The following is a 21,288-nucleotide window of genomic DNA, read 5'->3' as shown; positions in this document are numbered from 1 at the left end:
ACTCCCCCTCAATCACCACAGTGATTACAACCTTTAAATAAGTTTAAAGTCAATTGTGAAGTTACACTTCAAACAACTCTTGATTGTGCTTCACAACTTTAATCAAGATACACATCACTCACACTTAAAAGCTTAGAGTGACACAACACTTACAACTCAATGAACACCCTAGTCCAATGCAATCATCTAGGTGATAATTGCTTGGCTCACAAGTTACACCTAATACAAGACACACATAAAACTACAGCAGTGAAGTATAATGGTACAATGAATGCTTCACGCTTAAAACCCCTTAGTTGTTGAAAGTAGGATTGCCATCCTTTATATTGCAGCACTTGGGCCTTGTACTTGTATTTCCTAAAAATAAGGTTAAGCAAGTTAACCTAATTTCCACATATGCGGGTGCTAACAAATAGGCTATTTGTTAGGTTCATTAATTGTAGCTCAGTTGTTAGTTTCCTGGATTTTAGCTCAGCTGTTAGATTCCTGAAAAATAGCCTGAGAAAGATACTGAAACAGAAAAACTAACTATCCTACACTTTAGCATATGCTGTCAAGAATGAATGTCATAACATTCAGTTTGACGTCAAGAACATAGGCCATATGCTAGGTCTGTTATTTTCCTGAAAATAGACTGTACTAAATGCTGAACTGTAAAAGACCAACCAGTCTATACTTCAATATCAACTATCAGAGATAAATTTCATAACATCCAGTTTGACATTTAGACAATGGGTCATATGCTAGGTCTGCTATTCTTCTGAAAAACAGACTGAAATAAATACTGAACTGTAGCAGAAAACCAACCTGCCTATTATTCAGTATATGTTATCAATGATGAATTTCATAACATTCAGTTTGACATTTAGACAGTAGGTTATGTGCCAGGTCTGCTACTCTCCTGAAAAACAGACTGAACTCAATACTGAGCTATAACAGAAAAACCAACTATTCTATAGTTCAGTATCTGCTGTCATGGATGAATGTCATAACATCCAGTTTGACATTCAGTAAATCCTGTATTAGCTAATCCTACATCATGCTACTCAAGCATGTCATGACATCAGTCAAAACATCAGAGTACAGTTAGTGTTTTAACACAAAATGCAACCAATCAAACATCTACAAAGCATGTCATGACATCAGTCAAGACATCAGAGTACAGTCAGTGTTTTAACACAAAATGCAGCCAATCAAACATCTACAAACTCCCCCTTTGGCAATTATTTGGCTAAAACAACTTGTCATCACAACAGAGTTCACAGCAGCGGAAAACACACATCCTAGCAGAGAATTACCATAGCTAATACACTCAGAATAACAGCTCACTCAGCACACACAGAAGTTCAATAGAAACTTCAAACAACAGCACACATAGAAGTTAAATAAAAACTTCAAACAGCAGCACACATAGAAGTTAAATAAAAACTTCAAACAACAGCACACATGCAGATAGTAAACAGCAACACACTCACACTCATCACACATAGAAGGTGAACATCAAGCTGCAGCGCAACCTCTGGATTAGAGGATCTTCAATATCTGTTCAAGCATAGCAAATCTGTTGTCCTGGGGTACAGGTGTTACTCCCCCTTTTTGTCAAAAATGTTGCCAAAGCAACACTTAAAATTACAGACCAAAACAGAATAAAGTACACACAAATTTCAGAAACACAGGACAAGATCTATTCATCTGACTCAGAGTCAGCATCATCATCAGTGCCATCATCAGGACTGGAATCCTCTTCACCCTCTGTACTTTGTCTTGCAGCTCCTTCTGCAGCAGCTTCACCAAGTGCATCATCTTCAGTCATCTCCAATTTGATAATCAAATTTTCCAAAGTGAGCTTCCTTGCCTCTAGCTCCTTGCATGTTTCTTTGAGTATTGCAATGACAACAACTTTACCTGGTTGATTGCAAACACTTGATGTCTCTCCTGTTGCCATGGCAATGTCAAGAACATGCTTCCCTAGGAACAATTTATGATTGAAGGCCAAAGGACTCTCTCTTCTTTTCACAAAATCATTTTCTGTTAATATGTTTGGAAATTGATTCAACACAATACCACATATGAGGGAAAGAAAGGCTATATGCCCCTTCACACTGAAGCTTCCTGCATGCTTCATGGTTTGATCAAAAATGTAGGTTCCATAGTCAAACTTGGCTTTGGTTCCAATAGCATATATGAACTTTCCAAGCATTACAGCCACTGTAGATTTGTGATTGGTGAGCACCCAGTTGGCAGCTCCAATTTTTTTGCAGCATAACATACTTGACACTGAGTTTGCTGGGCACCAACTTACCTTTTAGAGGCCACTTCCTGACTTGATTAACAGTGATGACTTGACAAATTTTGTTGTCAGTCACCTCAAGCTCAGGTTGAGCTACATAAGGTCTTCCCAAATACATGTTGATTACTGAGGGATAGAAGTTCACACACTTGCCTCACACATATACTTTTCTGAATTCCCTAGACTTTCCATCAACACATTCCTCAAACACATTGACAATAAACTCCTTTACTAAAATCTCATAGCACTTTGAGAGTTGAGTCACAGTTTTCATTAACCCTGCCTCTTGAATAAGGTCTACAATCTCCTTACATTCCAGAACATTCTGAGCCAGTTCCCTTTCCAAAGCCAGCCTCTTGTGATAAACATACTTCCACCTGTTCACACTAGAAGCAAAATGGAATGATATGTTGTCAATTGGTACCTCAGGGACACTAGCTGCCAGCTTGCTAGTGGTTGGCTTCTTCTTTGATAGAGATGTTGTGACATCATATGGGACATCTGAGTCAGACTCCACCACAACAGACTTGGTCTTCATTTTCTTGGGCACCCCTTTGCTCCAAGATTTTGTTGGACCATGCCCTTTCCTCTTGAGGGAACTCTCTGCCACCTTTGGATTGGGAGAAGTTGACACATCAATCTTCCTTTTTGGGGACCTCTGCACCACTGTTTTCTTTTCTCTCCTAGTCCTAACCCTTTTGGCTATGCTAGGGACAACTGAGGTCAACAACTCATTATCAAAAAATTCCTCCAGGTTAACTGTTTCAGCTTCACAGTTAGGGTTGTCACTGACATCATGAGTGACACAAACTTCTTCACTACCTACATTCTCTAAGGGTTTGTCAATATTTGACCCCTCATGAGCATCAGTTTGCTCAGCATCATCAGACACATTCTTTCCTAAGGAAACTTTTTTTTCTTGACAAGCAACATTTTCCGGTACAATCGTGTTTAAGGGAACTGAGACCCCAAGAACCTTATGATTACCAGACAAAATTCCAGTCACCATAGTTGCAATGGCATTGTGAACATACCTGGAGCCTTCTCTGGTTTGTTCATCAAGCGCGATTGCTGAGGAGAAGCCTGAGATAGTTTCTTTAGGTCTTCTTGCATGTGAGGTATTCGCAGAGTCAGACATAGGATCTTCCCTGTTAGGGTTGCATGATTCAGAGCTAGAGGAATCAGACATGGTCGTGTAGGAAGATGAGTCGGATTGGTGCGACATGATGAATATCTCAGAGGAGAACTAAAGAGTTTCTTTGAGAGAAAGCTTGCAAGACTGAAAGTTGAAACGATGGAAGCGGTAACGCTTGTTGCACGAGCAGTATCTATTATTTGTTGACCAATCAGAGTGAACTATCAAATGTTTAATAAGTTGACTTATTAAACAGTAAATAACTAACATCATTAGTTGCTATAATTTCTCAGAAGGACACATTCTCATTTTGCCCCTTAATTTGTCAACCTGAGTAACATCCAATGTCATGACATTTTGAGTGACATTATACTCAGTCTGCATTTGGTTCATCCATACCAGTGGGGAACACCTGCTAGCAGATGCTAGATACTTAGCTTCTGCAGTGGATAATGATACATAATTTTGTTTCTCCCTTACAACTCCACCATTTTGATGAGGACTAATAGGTGAGGTCAACTCTTGTCTTTCAATCTGCCTATGTACCATTAAGTGAATGGGTACCAGTTCAAGAAGTTTGGAAGATTTTGGATGTCCCATCTTGGGATATGACATCTTGGTTAGCTTGCCCACCTGACATTTTACACAGCCTTTTCTTTCATCCATAAGCAGATTTGGGATTCCTCTAACTGCTTCCTTGGATATGATCTTATTCATTCCTCTTAAATGAAGTTGTCCAAGTCTTCCATGCCACGACTTTACTTCCTGCTCTTCCTTGGCTAAGGGGCACTTTAAGGAGTAGTTTGAGACTTTAGATTCCCACAGATAACCGTTATCTTTGGATCTGGCTCCTCTCATAACTTCCTGATTGCATCCATTCATCTCCACACATCCTTCCTTAATGAACTGTACATTGAACCCTTGATCACATAGCTGGCTTATGCTAATAAGATTAGCAGTTAGTCCTTTTACTAACAACACATTACTCAGTTTTGGAGCTCCAGAACAATCCAGCTTACCAACACCTTTGATTTCTCCTTTAGCTCCATCACCAAATGTCACATGCCTGCTAGTATGAGGTTGTATATCCACCAATAAGTTACTCATCCCAGTCATACGTCTTGAGCAGCCACGATCAAAATACCAGTCTTGTCCGGTAGATGCCCTTAGAGATGTGGGAGCTAGTCTAGCAACCCATTGTTGATTCTTAATGGGGGCATTATGCTTAGATGCCTTCTGCTTAGGTCTGACTTGAGATGTCTGGTTAGCAACCCATTGTTGTTTCTTAATGGGGGCATTATGCTTAGATGCCTTCTGCTTAGGTCTGACTTGAGGGGTCTGGTTAGGATAACCATGCAACCTGTAGCAGAAGGGTTTGATGTGACCAAATCTACCACAGTAGTGACATCTCCATCTCTGAAATTTCTTCTTCTGATGGTTACTCCTCCTGGTTCCCTGATGTTGTGACATTGGTTGTGACTTCTGCTTGAGTTTCTGAACTTCAGCCTTTGAGCTTTTGAGTTCAGTTGAGGATTTCTTACCAAAGCCTAAACCAGACATGGTTCCTGACTTCTGTCCCACCTTTAGAATCTCTTCCAAGGTGTCAGTTCCTTTATTCAGCATTCTGATGGATTTTGTCATTTGTTCTAGCTTAGATGTCAACAATGATATCTCACCATTTAGATCATCTATGACTGTCAGATGCTTCTGTTTCTCAGCTTCCAGCTCCTTGATGAGTTTCTTCTGCTTTTCTCCTTGGACACACACTTCTGCACTTTTGACACATAGCTCTTTATATGAAGCAGCAAGTTCATCAAAGGTAAGTTCATCTCCACTTGAGTCATCATCATAGGCACAAACACTAGTTAGTGCAGTGACATGTTTAGCCGATTCTCCTTCAGATTCACTCTCAGAATCTCCTTCGGACCAGGTGACAGATAGCCCCTTCTTTTGCATCTTGAGGAAGGTAGGGCATTCAGCTCTAATGTGACCAAAACCTTCACATCCATGGCACTGGATTCCCTTGCCTTGGGTGACCTTTTCTTCATATTTTGATCTTCTACTGATGTCAGATGAAGAGTTCTTGACATTAGGTCTGCCCTTTTGATCAACATTCTTTGTGAACTTGTTGAACTGTCTTCCAAGCATGGCTATAGCTTCTGAAATTCTTTCATCACCTCCAATATTTCCTTCTTCTGAATCCTCTTCAGTATTTGATACAAAAGCTATGCTTTTGTTCTTCTTTTCAACATCCTCACATAAGCCCATTTCAAAGGTTTGGAGAGAACCAATAAGCTCATCAACCTTCATATTGCAGATATCTTGAGCCTCTTCTATAGCAGTGACCTTCATGGCAAATCTCTTTGGCAATGATCTGAGAATCTTTCTTACAAGTTTTTCTTCAGCCATTTTCTCTCCTAAGCCACCAGAAGTGTTGGCAATTTCAAGAATATTCATGTGGAAGTCATGAATAGTCTCATCCTTTTTCATCCTCAGATTTTCAAACTTGGTGGTCAGCATCTGAAGTTTAGACATCCTCACCTTGGAGGTACCTTCATGAGTTATCTTGAGAGTATCCCAAACTTCTTTAGCCAGCTCACAGTGATGCACCAGTCTTAAGATGTTCTTATTTATTCCATTGAACAGTGCATTCAAGGCCTTAGCATTTCCAAGGGCTAATTCCTCTTGCTCCTTGTCCCACTCTTCTTCAGGAATTTGCATAATGATTCCATCTTTACCTGTCTTCTTTGGATGTTCCCATCCTTTGTTGACAGCTCTCCAGACCTTGCTATCTAGACACCTCAAGAAAGCTATCATACACGGTTTCCAGTCATCATAGTTAGAACCATCCAGCATGGGTGGTCTATTTGAGTATCCTACATCCTTGTCCATGGTACTAGAAAGTAACGTCCCTAGATCTCACCCAGAAATTAACAGGAAGGGTGCCTGCTCTGATGCCAATTGAAATTCTAGTTAACAGACTATCGATGTCACACAGGGTGTTATGACATCCAATTCTGCGCAGACAGGAATGTATACAGTAGGTAAGTGTAAGTGCAGTAAATAACACAAGAAATTGTTTACCCAGTTCGGCGACAAACACACCTACGTCTGGGGGCTACCAAGCCAGGGAGGAAATCCACTATTAGTAGTATTAATTCAGACCTTAAACCAACTGTTTAATCCTAACACTTAATACCTACCCAATCCAATTTCAATCTTAAACTAAGACCAGAGTTCCTACTCACTCCCCCTCAATCACCACAGTGATTACAACCTTTAAATAAGTTTAAAGTCAATTGTGAAGTTACACTTCAAACAACTCTTGATTGTGCTTAACAGCTTTAATCAAGATACACAACACTCACGCTTAAAAGCTTAGAGTGACACAACACTTACAACTCAATGAACACCCTAGTCCAATGCAATCATCTAGGTGATAATTACTTGGCTCACAAGTTACACCTAATACAAGACACACATAAAACTACAACAGTGAAGTATAATGGTACAATGAATGCTTCACACTTAAAACCCCTTAGTTGCTGAAAGTAGGATTGCCATCCTTCTATATTGCAGCAATTGGGCCTTGTACTTGTATTTCCTAAAAATAAGGTTAAGCAAGTTAACCTAATTTCCACATATGAGGGTGCTAACAAATAGGCTATTTGTTAGGTTCATTAATTGTAGCTCAGTTGTTAGTTTCCTGGATTTTAGCTCAGTTGTTAGATTCCTGAAAAATAGCCTGAGAAAAATACTGAAACAGAAAAACTAACTATCCTACACTTTAGCATATGCTGTCAGGAATGAATGTCATAACATTCAGTTTGACGTCCAGAACATAGGCCATATGCTAGGTCTGTTATTTTCCTGAAAACAGACTGTACTAAATGCTAAACTGTAAAAGACCAACCAGTCTATACTTCAGTATCAGCTGTCAGAGATAAATGTCATAACATCCAGTTTGACATTTAGACAATGGGCCATATGCTAGGTCTGCTATTCTTCTGAAAAACAGACTGAAATAAATACTGAACTATAGTAGAAAACCAACCTGCCTATTATTCAGTATATGTTGTCAATGATGAATGTCATAACATTCAGTTTGACATTCAGACAGTAGGCTATGTGCCAGGTCTGCTACTCTCCTAAAAAACAGACTGAACTCAATACTGAGCTATAACAGAAAAACCAACTATTCTATAGTTTAGTATCTGCTGTCATGGATGAATGTCATAACATCCAGTTTGACATTCAGTAAATCCTGTATTAGCTAATCCTGTAGCATGCTACTCAAGCATGTCATGACATCAGTCAAGACATCAGAGTACAGTTAGTGTTTTAACACAAAATGCAGCCAATCAAACATCTACAAAGCATGTCGTGACATCAGTCAAGACATCAGAGTACAGTCAGTGTTTTAACACAAAATGCAGCCAATCAAACATCTACAAGCTCTATTAACACAACTAAAAAATAACTCTTCCCCGACGGAAGCGGAAAACATTCTCCATGCAAAAGTTTATATTTTACTATTAATTTCTACTTTCTTAATGCCAGATAAGAGTCACAATTTATTGCATTCTTCTTGGTTACCTTTAGTAGGAGACCTGGAAAAATGTAACACATACAATTGTGATTCTGCTTGTCTGGAAACATTATATAGATATATGTGCAAGGCAGCCCATAAAGGAGTGAAAAGCATAGGAGGCTGTGTTGTATTACTAAGTGTCTAGGCATTCACACGTATACCATTGTTTGCCCAAATTAGTACCGAGGTTCCATCACATCCGTATGCATTAAGGTACTCAATTTCATTGAATGCACTTTATTTTTCTCAAAGTAAATTATACATCACATTAATATTTTTTTTGTAAGTGCAAGATGGTGCAAACGAGGCATGTATTACAGAAATAATCCTCGTCATCATCTACGTGAGTACCGAGTTGCAATTGAACACATGGAAGAAAATGACGTAAGTATGGTTAATTACAATATTCAACTTATCTAAACTTCTTTTTTACATTATAACAATTATATTACTTATGACAGTTTATATGAAGGCCGTACATACAATACCCAGTGCCTGATTATAGTGACAACCGAGTCTGGAGTGCAACAACATATATAATATGTTTCTTTACCGTTGAGATGCATCAGACAGATCAGGTCAAACTCCAATTTGGATTCGAATAACACATCTCGTCTCAGCCAAGATGTCTAAGTGAACACCATAATATGACTATGGTCTAAGCTTGGGATAAACATTGGCAAGATTTAAACAAAGAAGAGCTCAAAGAATGAAAAAAGAGAAGGCATTTGGTATTACAAGGTAACTCGGTACTTTGTGAGTCTAAGCCGGATAAAGAATATATGAATTGGTTTTTGTCAACTCCTTTACACACGTTGCTTTGACACAATTTTTGAACGATCCCCCTCAACATGTCTCTTCTTCAACCCAACAAACTACATCATCCTTACATCAAAGACATTCCCCAACGTACACATCCCAATTTGGGGCCCAACCATCTTCATCAGCTCAACAAACTTACCATCACACCCAGACCACCCAACAACACACATTTTATGCCACCTCAACCCAACACCAAAATTCCCACACTCCATTCCCTCAAACAAACTACTTTTACAACCAACAATATCAACAACAAACCATCCTACGCCCACCCATACAATACACTCTAATTCCTCAACCCAACTTTGATAACTCAAACCCCCAATCTCAACCCCAAACATTTAACACTACATTCGCACAACCCACTTCTACATACAACCCTAATGATGTCTACTATCCTGCAATCCAACACATCCAACACATCCAACCCAACACCTTCACACAACCAACACATTCACTACCCGACTTTGATCTCATCGATGAGCATCTAGTGGATATGCCTACTTTTTCCATTCAAGAACTCGACGGTATGGATATGCGTCCAAATACATCACAACAACATCAAAATCAACATCAAGATCTGTCTTCCGACTCATCTCCATCTCCCCCAAGACAAAGACGAGAAGACTTAGGCAAGGGAAAACTCAAAAAAATTGGCACAAGATGTGGACCAGGCGGTCACTATAACAAATAAAATGTATTTTTTCCATGTATATCAATAAAATAATTATTATTTATTACAATTAGTTATATACCTCATTATAATAATTATAATTTTATTATTAAAATAAAAATTTAATTTACAAAAATATTATTATAAAAAAAATTAATTTATATTATTTAAATATAAAGATAATTAAAAAACCATTTATTAATAACCCTAATAATGTATTTAAATTAAAAAAAAAACAAAAAAAAACGTCAGTTCATTAACTCGGCCAACCATTGGCCGAGCAGACAAATCAAATTTTTCTTCACATGCTTCTCCATCCATTCAGCGAGACGACACTATAAACAAGGATATTCTGGGAATTAATAGTAGGGTATATTGAGAATATATTTTGAATAAGAGGGTAGTCTAGTAAAAAAAAAGTCTCAAGATGTTTCTTTGGTCTTGAAGAACATGTTGATACAGCTATGACAAAAAAATCCAGAATCTTTGACAGGTGTTATACTAGTGCTATCTGCTACATAACTAATTCTATAAGTGTGCAAATTTCATAGTTAAACAGTATTGTAAATGTTTATCATGATTAGTAGTTCTCTTTACTTTTGCATCAGTATGCTTTTTCCCCTTGTGGAATGCATGAGTTTACTTTTCATTCTTAGGACCCTTCAAGCCCAAGGCAATTTTCTGTGTATGCAACCGTATCATATCATGTAATTTTAACCAATATGTCATATATATATATATATATATATATATATATATATTATATATATATATATATATATATATATATATATATATATATATATATATATAGGGTCTGTTTGTTTTGGCTTTTTTTTAAAAATGATTTTTTATAATGTTATATATTTTAGTATAAAAAAAATTACAAAGAAAATTTTCATAAAAGTTTCAAATGAAAATTTGGTTTGAATAATTATTCTTAAAATGTTATTTTAGGTATTTCATCATTTTATCGAAACCTTTTTAGGATATCAAATTTCCAAAAAATCACTTAATTTTGAAACTATTTCAAATAACTTTTCATAAAAATCATTTTTAAGATACAATTTTTTGAAAAAATTGTGATTTTGATTATGTTTTGATCTTCAATAATATATATTTATGTTATAGAATGAACAATTCAATCTTTTAATTTATAAAAAATAAATTTAAAAAAATTTATAATATTTTGAAAACATTTTTGTAAAATCCATTTAAAAAAATATTAAAAAAAATCTATTTTTTTAAAACTAAAACAAACTGCCCTAGGTTACATTGCTTTTACTTTTCATTCTCATTTTCATTCTATCTTCACGATTGTAGTTATAGACGGAAGGAGTGAGAGTGAAAATGTACAAGACACAGCTGCAACAGCTGTGCCAACAGAGAAGATGGAGTTTGCCAAAATACTCCGCCATGAATGATGGTCCTCAACACAAGCCAAGCTATAAGGCTTCTGTTCTTGTCAACGATGCCACTTTTACTTCTTCTGATACTTTCAATTCAACCAAAGAAGCTCAAAACCAAGCTGCAATGAGAGCTTTTCTCAACTTATCTTCTCATTCATCTGGTACTCTACTTCTTTCTCTTTCTGAGTTTGCCTTGTTTCCTTAAAAAGATGTTTGTTTTTTTAAATCTTGCTTTGGAAATTATATGATGATCTTGTAGTTGAAACGTTTGGTATTTTCAAATGTGTTTTCTTTACGATCAAAACTCTTAAGAAAAATCACATTTCATTTTTAAAAGTAGTAGTCTAAAAAAAGTTTTAAATGAAAAACTATAGAGTAGCAACTTTAAAAAATTATTTTTGATAACTGATATATTTTTTTATAAAAAGTGATTTATTTGTGATAAACAAACACAAAATAGCTTTTATGTCTAAAAAATAAAAGGTTCTACTTCTTGTATTCTTCTTGCCTGGGAGATTAGTCTTGTAGTTGACACACTTTTGGTGTTTTGAAATGAGTTTTTGTTACTGTTTCATAATAGTCATATAGAAACATAGGTGATTCGCAGAGATGATTATATGGTATCCTGGTGGTACTGGTATTGAAGGTTTCTTACTGTTTCATAATAGACAAACATAGAATCCTGTCATGGAATCAAGCATAATTTTCTGAAGTTTAGAATCACTTTTTTTTTTAAATCACTTCTGTTACAAAGTTTTCTTGTATATTTTTCTTTCACATGAAAGAAGATATTATTGTCTATATTTATACAATTTTACTCTAATATTAGTAGTTTATGATTTCCATATAGGCTCTTCAACACCAACTGAGGAAGTTGGAGCTGCCAAACCTCAAGAGACTCCGGTTATAATGACCGGTAAACATTTTCTTTCACTTCACTCACTAATTTGTTTGCAAATCTTGTTACTATTCTTTTCTATTTAAACATCATCTAACAAAGATAATGACCTCATTCTTTCAGAGACGGCTCGTTTGATGAGCAAACATCAGTTGCAAAACTATGCTCGAAAGAACCATCTCGATCCACCTGTTTTTACAGTTAAGACTGAGGGGCTACCTCATGACATTCGCTATAAGGCTACTGTTGTTATTGGTGGGAAATCATTTGACAGCCAAACATTTTTCAACACAAGAAAAGAGGCAGAACAGGCTGCTGCAAACGTTGCTTTGATGGAATTGCCAATTTCAGTTGACTTGTTTCAGAAGGCAAGTGTCTTTATAAAGATAACATATTTATGATATCTTCGAGATAGCTTATGGAAATAGGTTATAACTTATATGAAAAAAGTTTGACTTATTCAGTTTTTATTACAGAAATAGCTTATCCATAAGCGTTATAAAGGTTTATTACAGAAATAGGTTACTTGTATGTTGTGTTCTATTCTATCTGCATTAAACTTAGTTTTAATGTAATTTTGATTTGTATTCTATTTATTCAGGGTGAATCCTGTCCACCCAAGAGTTTACTGCTTGAATTAACACAGAGAGAAGGTTTTTCCAAACCAACATATAAAACTACTGAGTCTCGTTCTTCTAATATGCCAAGTTTTTTCTCAACTGTGGAAGTAGAGGGTGTTGAATTTCACGGAAAGGCGTCTCGATCCAAAAAACAGGCCGAACATGATGCTGCCAAGATTGCTTACATTGCCTTACAAGAGTGTAAGTTCATTCATTTGACTTTGCTTTCATTCATACCAATCACAAACAAATTTGGCCTCTATTACTAAGTTGATATAAGTAATAGTTTAAGAAAATAAAAGTGATTGAATATAATCATACGTTTCGGCGTTTTGGCATCGTGTTTTCGTCCAGCACTAAACATGCTTAAAATATTATGTTTTGTGCTATAACGTATAGCTAAATATTTTTTAATGCATAATACCTATGAATATGATTATGCTTTGATTATATTATCGTCCTACACAGATGGACTTCATATGTATGCTTCTTTTTCTTCCTCTACCAAAGAAAACATGGCAATACAATCAACTCATAAACTAGACATTGTTAAATCCATGCAGATCCCTAACTGTGAAGGTTTGTTTCTTTATCTTCATACAAAAACATATCTTATCAGTAGTTTTTTTTAATCATCACGAGAGTATTGTACTTTTTTTTTTTCAATGTTGTAATATGCTGATCATTGAGCTTGTAATGACATTGCATTTATTCTAACAGATGAACTTTTGGATCAGGAGATATTACTATGAACTGTGAATGTTTTGGCCGGTTATGGCTGGTTGGTTCAATTAGCTTAGCCGATTCAGCACTCAGACCAGACAGATAACCCCTCCAATTTCTGGTCCGACCGGTTCAACCAGCCGGGTTGGTTCGGCTTTTAAAACGCATATGCTAAGTACACCATCGAACGAGCAATGATTAAATTTGACTTTCCATGCATTCTGAGATGAAAGAAATGTTATTAAGAAACATAATTTTACACTGTGTTGATGTCTTGTGTGTTGTGTTTACATATTTCTCTAAACAAATATGATTTTAACTTACGCAAGGAATGCTCCCCCAAGGGAATAGTGGTAGAAAATAATCAAACTGTTGTTTTCTAAATGTTTTAAGTAATATACCAGTTAGTTGAATATTAATGGATACATGGTGAGTTGAAATATTGTCTTTGAGAAACTCATCACGTATGAAGTGACGATCAACCTCGATGTGTTTCGTGCGCTCATGGAAGACTGAATTAATAGGTATATGCAATGCTGACTATCGCAATATATCTTCATGGGGCGAGATTAGGGGACACCAAGAGAGAGCAAAAATGCTTTCAACCATTTGAGCTCATATACGATAGTAGCCATGAAACGATATTCTGCCTCAGCTGAGGAACATGAGACAACTTGTTGCTTTTTGGTTTTCCAAGAGATAGAGGAGTTTCGAAGAAAAATAATCCATCCGGTGAGAGAGTGCCTAGTCAAAGGACATCCTGCCCAATATGAGTCACACCAGACATAAATTTGAAGATCAGAATCCGCTTGGAGAAGAATACCTTAACCAGAATTTCCCTTGAGATAGCGAAAAACACGAAGACACTACTACGGAAAACACCCATCACAATGGTTGGAAAAGGATACCACCACGCCGGACCAACCGTTGTGAGGTAAGGTGTGATTGTAAGTATGATGCTTTCCACCATGGTCGGGGGACCGTGATTATAAGTTATGTAGCGCGCTACCTACCACAACGGTTACTTTAATCAACCGCTGTGATATTCTTTAATGCATAACATTTAACAACGGTTAGTATAAACAACCGTTGTGATATATACATCGAGTTTATTATAAATTACGTGGAATGTTTATTTCGCCAATGCTCACTAAACATATAACCTTTCAATATGATCTAGAACATTATAATGTGACAAATTAAGTTATATTAGAAGAACAAGTTCACGTTCAATGCTAGACAAGATTTCTTCAACTCCTTATCCGTATTTTCCTCTTTAAGAATTAGAACTTTGTTTAATGATCCTAGTTCTTCAACCACCCCTTCCTTCACCTCTAGTTTATTTTGCAAAATATTATTTACTTTGCAAACAAAGTTAGAGGTGGAGAGAAGGACGGTTGAAAAACTACAATCATTAAATAAAGTTCTAACAGTTAAAGAACAATATGCAGATAACAGATTGAAGAATTCTTGTCTAGAATTGAACGTATACTTTTTTATAATATAACTTTATCTATCATATTATAATTTACTAATGCAATATGAAAATCTATATATTTGGTAAGAGATTGGAAAAAAAACTCAAACTAAATAAGATATAATAATTTCATCTTTTAAACAAATATTAACAACAACATTCATCAACAACAAACCATAAACAACATACACGATACAACAAACATAACAACTCATAGAATATTTCAGAAATATACATGTCTCATGATAGCATCATCAATGAAAGAAGGATGAAGTTGAAGTTAGAGCTGCAAACTTGTGTCAATTTTGAGAGAGACGACTGTAATGTACTGAAGCGAGAGATAATTTCTCTTATATAGAAATAAGTAACACCTTTCACCAGGGTTAACAATACGAACCATGATGAAATAATTGCCACTTACACCACTGTTGGTTATAAAAACCACGGTGATGTACAAGGTAAAGCCCATTATGTCACGATAAATGGAAAATAGTTGGTGTTGAGATTTGAACCTTTTCACTCCAGGTTCATTTTATCACGATTGATACCTATGACCGTTGTGAAATATCCTTTAGTAAATACAAAAACAAAAGCGCCCAAAAAAGAACTATTACCACGATTGACAGAAGGTCGTTGTAATATTGGTGTTATGAAAGGTTTATCTTGTAGTAGTGAGAGCTGCGTTCCAGTGCTCTTCTAAAGGTTTCTGCATATATTGTGCCAACATATGAACAAAGTTATAAAGTTATGGTCTAGTGATAGTTAAGTAGACCAAACAACTTACTAATCTTTCATATCGATCCAGATTGGAAATAGGAGTTCCAACGACCAAGGGAAGATGATGATTCTGATATAAGGGAAACCCAATGAGTTTAGATCCCAACAAGCCAACTTCGATGATGATGTCAAGCGTATATTTCCTTTGACACAAGAAAATCCCATTTGAATTGCGATCCACCTTAATTCCAATAAAATATTTTAAAGGGCCAAGATCTTTCATATGAAAGCATGCCTCCAAGTAGGATTTGAAGAACTCAATTGATTTATTGTTGTTACTAAAAATGATAAGGTCATCCACATAGACTAATACATACAAATCTACATAGTCACAATGTAGAGTAAAGAGAGAATAATATGAATAAGACTGTGTGAAACCATATCGTAGTAAAGCGCTTTTGAGTTTGGAAAATCAACATCAAAGTGCCTGTTTCAATCCATATATAAATTTGCATAAGCGACAAACCTGATTTGGTGTAGAGGTATTTAAACCGGGAGGTAATTTCATATATACTTATTCATCAAGCTCACCATGTAAAAAGACGTTGTGAAAGTCTATTTGATGAAGTTCCCAATGCCTGGTAGCCACAACAACGAGAAATGTTCTTATAGTTACCATTTTCATAACTAGAGCAAAGGTTTCATGATAATCCAACCCCTCAACTTGGTTGTTCCCCATAATAATGAGTCTTTCCTTATAACGTTCAATAGATTCATCTGAATGATATTTAATCTGACACACCCGTTTGATACCAATAGCCTTTTTGTTTGGAGGATGTGTTTCTACTATCCAAGTGCCATTATTTTCAAGAGCCTCAATTTCAAGCTACATGGCATTTTTCCATTGAATATCTTTGACAGCTTCATCAAAGGTTTGAGCTTTTGTAGCTACAAAAACAAAAACTAAAAAATGCATGTGTTATGGTGAAATGTTAGCATAATTAACATATTTGGCTAAGGGATATGAGTACCTGAAGGACGTGACGAAGCAGTAGGACAATTTGAGGGGCATATCTTAGAGATGGTATCGATCACAAAGTCTTACAACTTGGTAGAAGGAAACTTGATATGATGACCACGTCTCAAATTTTCGACATTATCAGTAGCATGCGGTTCCTTGCTGGTTACAGCTGGTGGCATATCATGGGAGTCAAGTGAAGAAGATCCAATAGAGGATATAATCAGAACAATTGGTGCCATGACACTTGACTCATCATGATCATGTAATATTGTAGTTTCAATTGTTGGAGTCGAAAGGAGTGTAAATATATTAGGAACGTGCTAGAAAGAATCGTCTTCAACAACCTTATTGAAAGCTTCACCAGGCATGATGTGATCATTATTAGATGAAAATTCTGCAGCAAATGGAAATACATTTTCACTAAAAATAATATCTCTATAGTTAAAGAAAATGCCTAGCTCCAAATCATATATACGCCATCCCTTGGTGCCATAGGGATAGCCCACAAATACACATTTTCGACTTTAAGTAACATATTTATCACCCTTATGATGTTGATTATTGTAGCACCTCAAATTTGCACCCTACCTTTTTGTACATTCATTTCATATTAGGTCATAGCATAACATAGGTCATTTCATAACATTGCATAGCCATTTGCCCAAGTGCAAGTTCCTCAGACAAATTAGGTCAAACTGGTTAGGAGGATCAGTCAATCAGTCAAGCAAGTCATTGAGCAATGGAGGGTGGTCATTCTTGAAGAATTTGGGCACCATGATCATTAATCAAGAGTTCATTTGAGTTGTGACATCATTTTGAATCAAAATCTCAAGTGGTAGAGGCTTGAATCTCATCAAGGCATTCATCAGTCAACTGAAGCCCTAGCCAGTCAACCGCAAAGTCAATTGTGGATTTGGAGGTGGGAAGTGATTAGAAATACTCCATTCATGTTCAAACAAGTCTCATTTGACATTTCAAATACTCACATTGAAGGATTTGAGATCATACCAAAAGTTTCCAAAAGGAAAAATTACCTATGGTTTCAAGTTTCCAAAAAATGGCAAGTTTTTGGAACGACTTCAAATCAACTTTCCATCATCAAAAAATCTTCAAATGGAATTTTGTTGAACATGAAAGTTGTAGATCTTTCTCTCCCGTTTCCAAAAAGTCCAAGATCGTGAGAATCGGATGAACGGTTGAGGAGATATGATCAAATTACCACCGAGCGTGCATGGCAAAAGTTTCCATGTATCGATACATACGAATTTCGCATCGATGCATGCAAGGCAAAAAGTGCTATGTATCGATGCATACGAGTTATGTGTCGATGCATACTGTTAAAAAGTGCTATGTATTGATACAAACAAGTTATGTATCGATGCATACTGTTAAAAAGTGCTATGTATTGATACAAACAAGTTATGTATCGATGCATACTGTTAAAAAGTGCTATGTATTGATACAAACAAGTTATGTATCGATACATACTGTTAAAAAGTGCTATGTATTGATACAAACAAGTTATGTATCGATGCATACTGTTAAAAAATGCTATGTATTGATACATACGAGTTATGTATCGATCCATACTGTTAAAAATGTGTTATGCATCGATGCAGGAGCTTTTGTATCAATACATAACTCTGTTTTGAGCTCTCATACAGCACTGTTCACGTCCATATTACTTCATGCACCATTTTCATGCACGAGGGTGAAAATCCCATTTTGTCAAAACACCTCCAATTTTAATCATTTCCATCTTCCAATTTGCTTAATCATGTTTAGTAGCTGGATTAACAGAGGGTATAAGAGCTTAATCATAACAGAAATTCAGAATCACAATTCATTTTCTCAGATCCAAACCAAAAATTCTCCAAATTCTCTCAAAATTCTTCAAACTTTTTCCCACTTTTTCCTTCGAATTTCATGATTCTTTTTGGTTTCTCTTGTGTTAATCATCATTTGTAGGTGTTATTGAGGAACTGTTGCAGGAGAAATCGTGAAGAACTTGGCTAAACCGCAACTGTCATCACCTTGTTCATCCATGGCATCTTGAAGTTTCTACATCATCAAGCTGTGTCGAGCTAAACTTCCACTTGCATTCATCTTCCACAACACCATAGGACATCTGTTTTGACAATTGGAGGCTCGAAAAGCTCAAGAACACGAACTGCACATTCATAAGGTGAGATTTCGAATCCTTCGATTCTTGAAATCAGCATGTGGTTTAGGTAGATCGTGGAACATAGATTACACTGCAACTTAGATCATGAATTTTCGTTAGGTATTGATGAAGTTATGTGGATCTTAATGTTTGACTGTGAAACTTTCTTGGCTCGATCCGTGAAGCATGATTAGATTTAGGTCAAATCATGGTTAGATCCATGATCTAGGTGGAATGAGGATTCGATCCATATATGGCATGATGATTTTTGTGATGATTTGCTATTTACCGGTATGAACATGAAGAACGCGTCCAGTTTTTGTTCTAGATGGCCGTTTGATCTGTTTTGCCATGGCTTGCATTCAAATTCTTGTTTCCCGCGGTCACAGTCCAATTACACGGTGCCACGCCATTTAATTAAGCTCAGCGTTTTGGTCCTGGCTTCAGCTAATTACCATAATGCCATTCAGATTAATAAATTCATTTAAAAACCAAATAAAAATTTCATTATTCAATTAACTTCAAAAAATCAAAACAAATCCATTTCTAATCCAAATTCAGTGGGAGTTTTTTTGTTAGATTCGTGATTTTGTCTAGAATTTTATAGGTATGATAACTCAAGTTGCGCATGGTGAAATGTTGACCTGGCTTAGGGATCTTTGACTTGTGTGTATTTTTTACATGTTTTGCCATTTTCATTGTGAAATGCTCATACATTAAAAGAAATTCCTGAAATTTTTTGAGCTTATTCTAGACATGTTGATGGTGATTTACATATAAAGTTTGTGATTTTTGAATACCTGAGGAGTGAGATATGATTTTTTGAATCTAGGTGTGACAATTTGTGTCACACCTAGCTAGGTCAAATTCATGAATTCTTTTGCCTGGCCTATGATTGCTGGATTGGATTGAAATTTTGCATGGATGATCATTGATATGTTGAGATGTTATGTGAATTTTTCTGGATTTTTCTATGGCATTTTCAATTTGATTGATATTTTTCTTCTCTGATGGTTCATTGTGCAACCTTATGTGGCACATGTTTGTATATCTTGTGTGAAATTCTCATATGGTTTTGGATGAATGTGAAATTTGGTGTGCTGGTTGTAGACACATTATAGGACATCCCTGTTTTGGTCCCATTCATTTCTTAAATGTTCTCACTGATTTATGAATTTTTGAAGTGAATGCATGTGTTGATACCTTGAATTGGCTTGAATAATTGTGTCTGGATTTCTTGATTTTTATTGATCTAGTTCCTTTTGTCCAATTGAGCTGAAAATTGACATGCTATACCCTGAATATGTCCTGTTTAGGTGTGAATTATTTGAGGATTTTTGGAGTTGTTTTGGTATGCTTTTTATTGAAGTCATTCTGTTTGGACTTTTGGTGTTGCATTTGACCTAGTTTGACTTGTTTTGGTCATGAAATGATATTGGTGAATGATATGAGCATGGGACCAATTGCAATTGCTTTTAATTTGTTTGAATGTGATTTTGGTTGGTTTGCACTTGCTGCTTTGATTTTTTTATCCCTTTTGGACCCTAGGCTTGGCCTAGTGGTCTTGTTTCTCACATTTGGTGTGGATTTTCAGGATGAAATGCACAATGCTTAAGGAGATTGCTTCAAGGCAATTTGAATTGAGTTTGGTTGATGTTTATAAACTAACTTGACTTTGTGTTGTAGGATTGGAAGCTTGAGCTTGAGCTTATAGCTTGCATTTGTGTGCATTGACTTGTGTTGTCTGTATAGATTAACATTTGCTGTTTACTGTTTGTCTGTCTGAGTACTGATGATACTTGATCGATTTCAGGTACATTTAGTCGCTTACAGTTCTTTAAGAACTTGCTTGCTGCTGCTTGGTTTTTAAACCACTTGAGGTAGGACTTCTAATCTTCATGTAGTCTGGAAGACCTGGCCTGTTACTTGGCCAGGCAACTGTCTGAAGTCCTCCTTAAGAGGCGATGTTTGTGGTTGTTTACATTTGTGCCAAGCAGATGAAGACCTCTATGAGGCAATTGGTGGATCAAAGGGATATGCAATCTATCCCCCACTATTCTGTGAGTCGTCCCTCTGCTCACACGGCTGTGTGTTGACGCATTGGGACACAAACCCAAGATCTTGTGCTGTTGCACAATCGAGTCAGAGTCTTTGAGCGTAGAAGGGTCCCTCCATTCTGGACCCACGCTCCTTTGTCTGAAGCTCTCCCTGGCCAGGGATAAGAGCTGTGAAGTCTCATCTTCACTCACCTTTCATCAGCTTCACCTTAGCCCCTTAATGGCAAGGTTAAGAGCTAACCTGACCCCGATACAGAGGCTTGTTTGTTGAGGTTGATATGACCCCTCGACTAAAGCCTAGCCCTGATGTTTGAGCCCCTTGTTGGTGTGTTTATTTCATGCTGTATATGTTTGTGTGGTGTGATTGTATCCCCTAGGTTTGCTAGACTCCGCGTAGTCTCGTTTGCATGTCAATTAAGGTAGCACGGTTCCTTCGTATAGGACTTCCTTTCTTGCTTGAGCCTTCCTAAAACACAAACAAACATTATCCCCTCGTAAGGATACGTCCACTCCTTCTACTACAGGTGAGTAAGTCTCCAAAGGTCGAGCATCCGGTAGATTGCGTAGTGACGTCGTCCACTTAAAAAACACAAACCAACAGGAATAGTTTAGCCGAACTACGGCAACTCTGATTCTCATGTCCAGATGAGATACGTAGGCACAAGATGCGATGTCTTGTCGAGTTTGAATA

At 36.5% G+C, this 21,288-nt stretch overlaps 1 protein-coding gene across 1 annotated transcript in view; it reads left to right on the top strand.

The window, feature by feature from the left end:
* The window catches only part of LOC127079998 (double-stranded RNA-binding protein 1), a 32,046-nt gene extending 18,856 nt beyond the window's left edge, over positions 1–13,190 (top strand). The window contains exons 2-7 of the mRNA XM_051020338.1: positions 10,835–11,081; positions 11,771–11,836; positions 11,942–12,186; positions 12,420–12,639; positions 12,907–13,056; positions 13,159–13,190. Coding sequence (XP_050876295.1) covers positions 10,862–11,081; positions 11,771–11,836; positions 11,942–12,186; positions 12,420–12,639; positions 12,907–13,056; positions 13,159–13,190 — 933 coding nt within the window. The 5' untranslated portion in view covers positions 10,835–10,861. The remainder of the gene's footprint in view (positions 1–10,834; positions 11,082–11,770; positions 11,837–11,941; positions 12,187–12,419; positions 12,640–12,906; positions 13,057–13,158) is intronic.
* Positions 13,191–21,288: the final 8,098 nt, after the last annotated feature.

The sequence above is a fragment of the Lathyrus oleraceus genome, chromosome 5 (assembly GCF_024323335.1).
Source record: "Lathyrus oleraceus cultivar Zhongwan6 chromosome 5, CAAS_Psat_ZW6_1.0, whole genome shotgun sequence".
Classification (NCBI taxonomy): Eukaryota; Viridiplantae; Streptophyta; class Magnoliopsida; order Fabales; family Fabaceae; genus Lathyrus; species Lathyrus oleraceus.
Note: the sequence above shows the minus strand (reverse complement) of the source record. Positions and strands in the feature narration are given on the sequence as shown.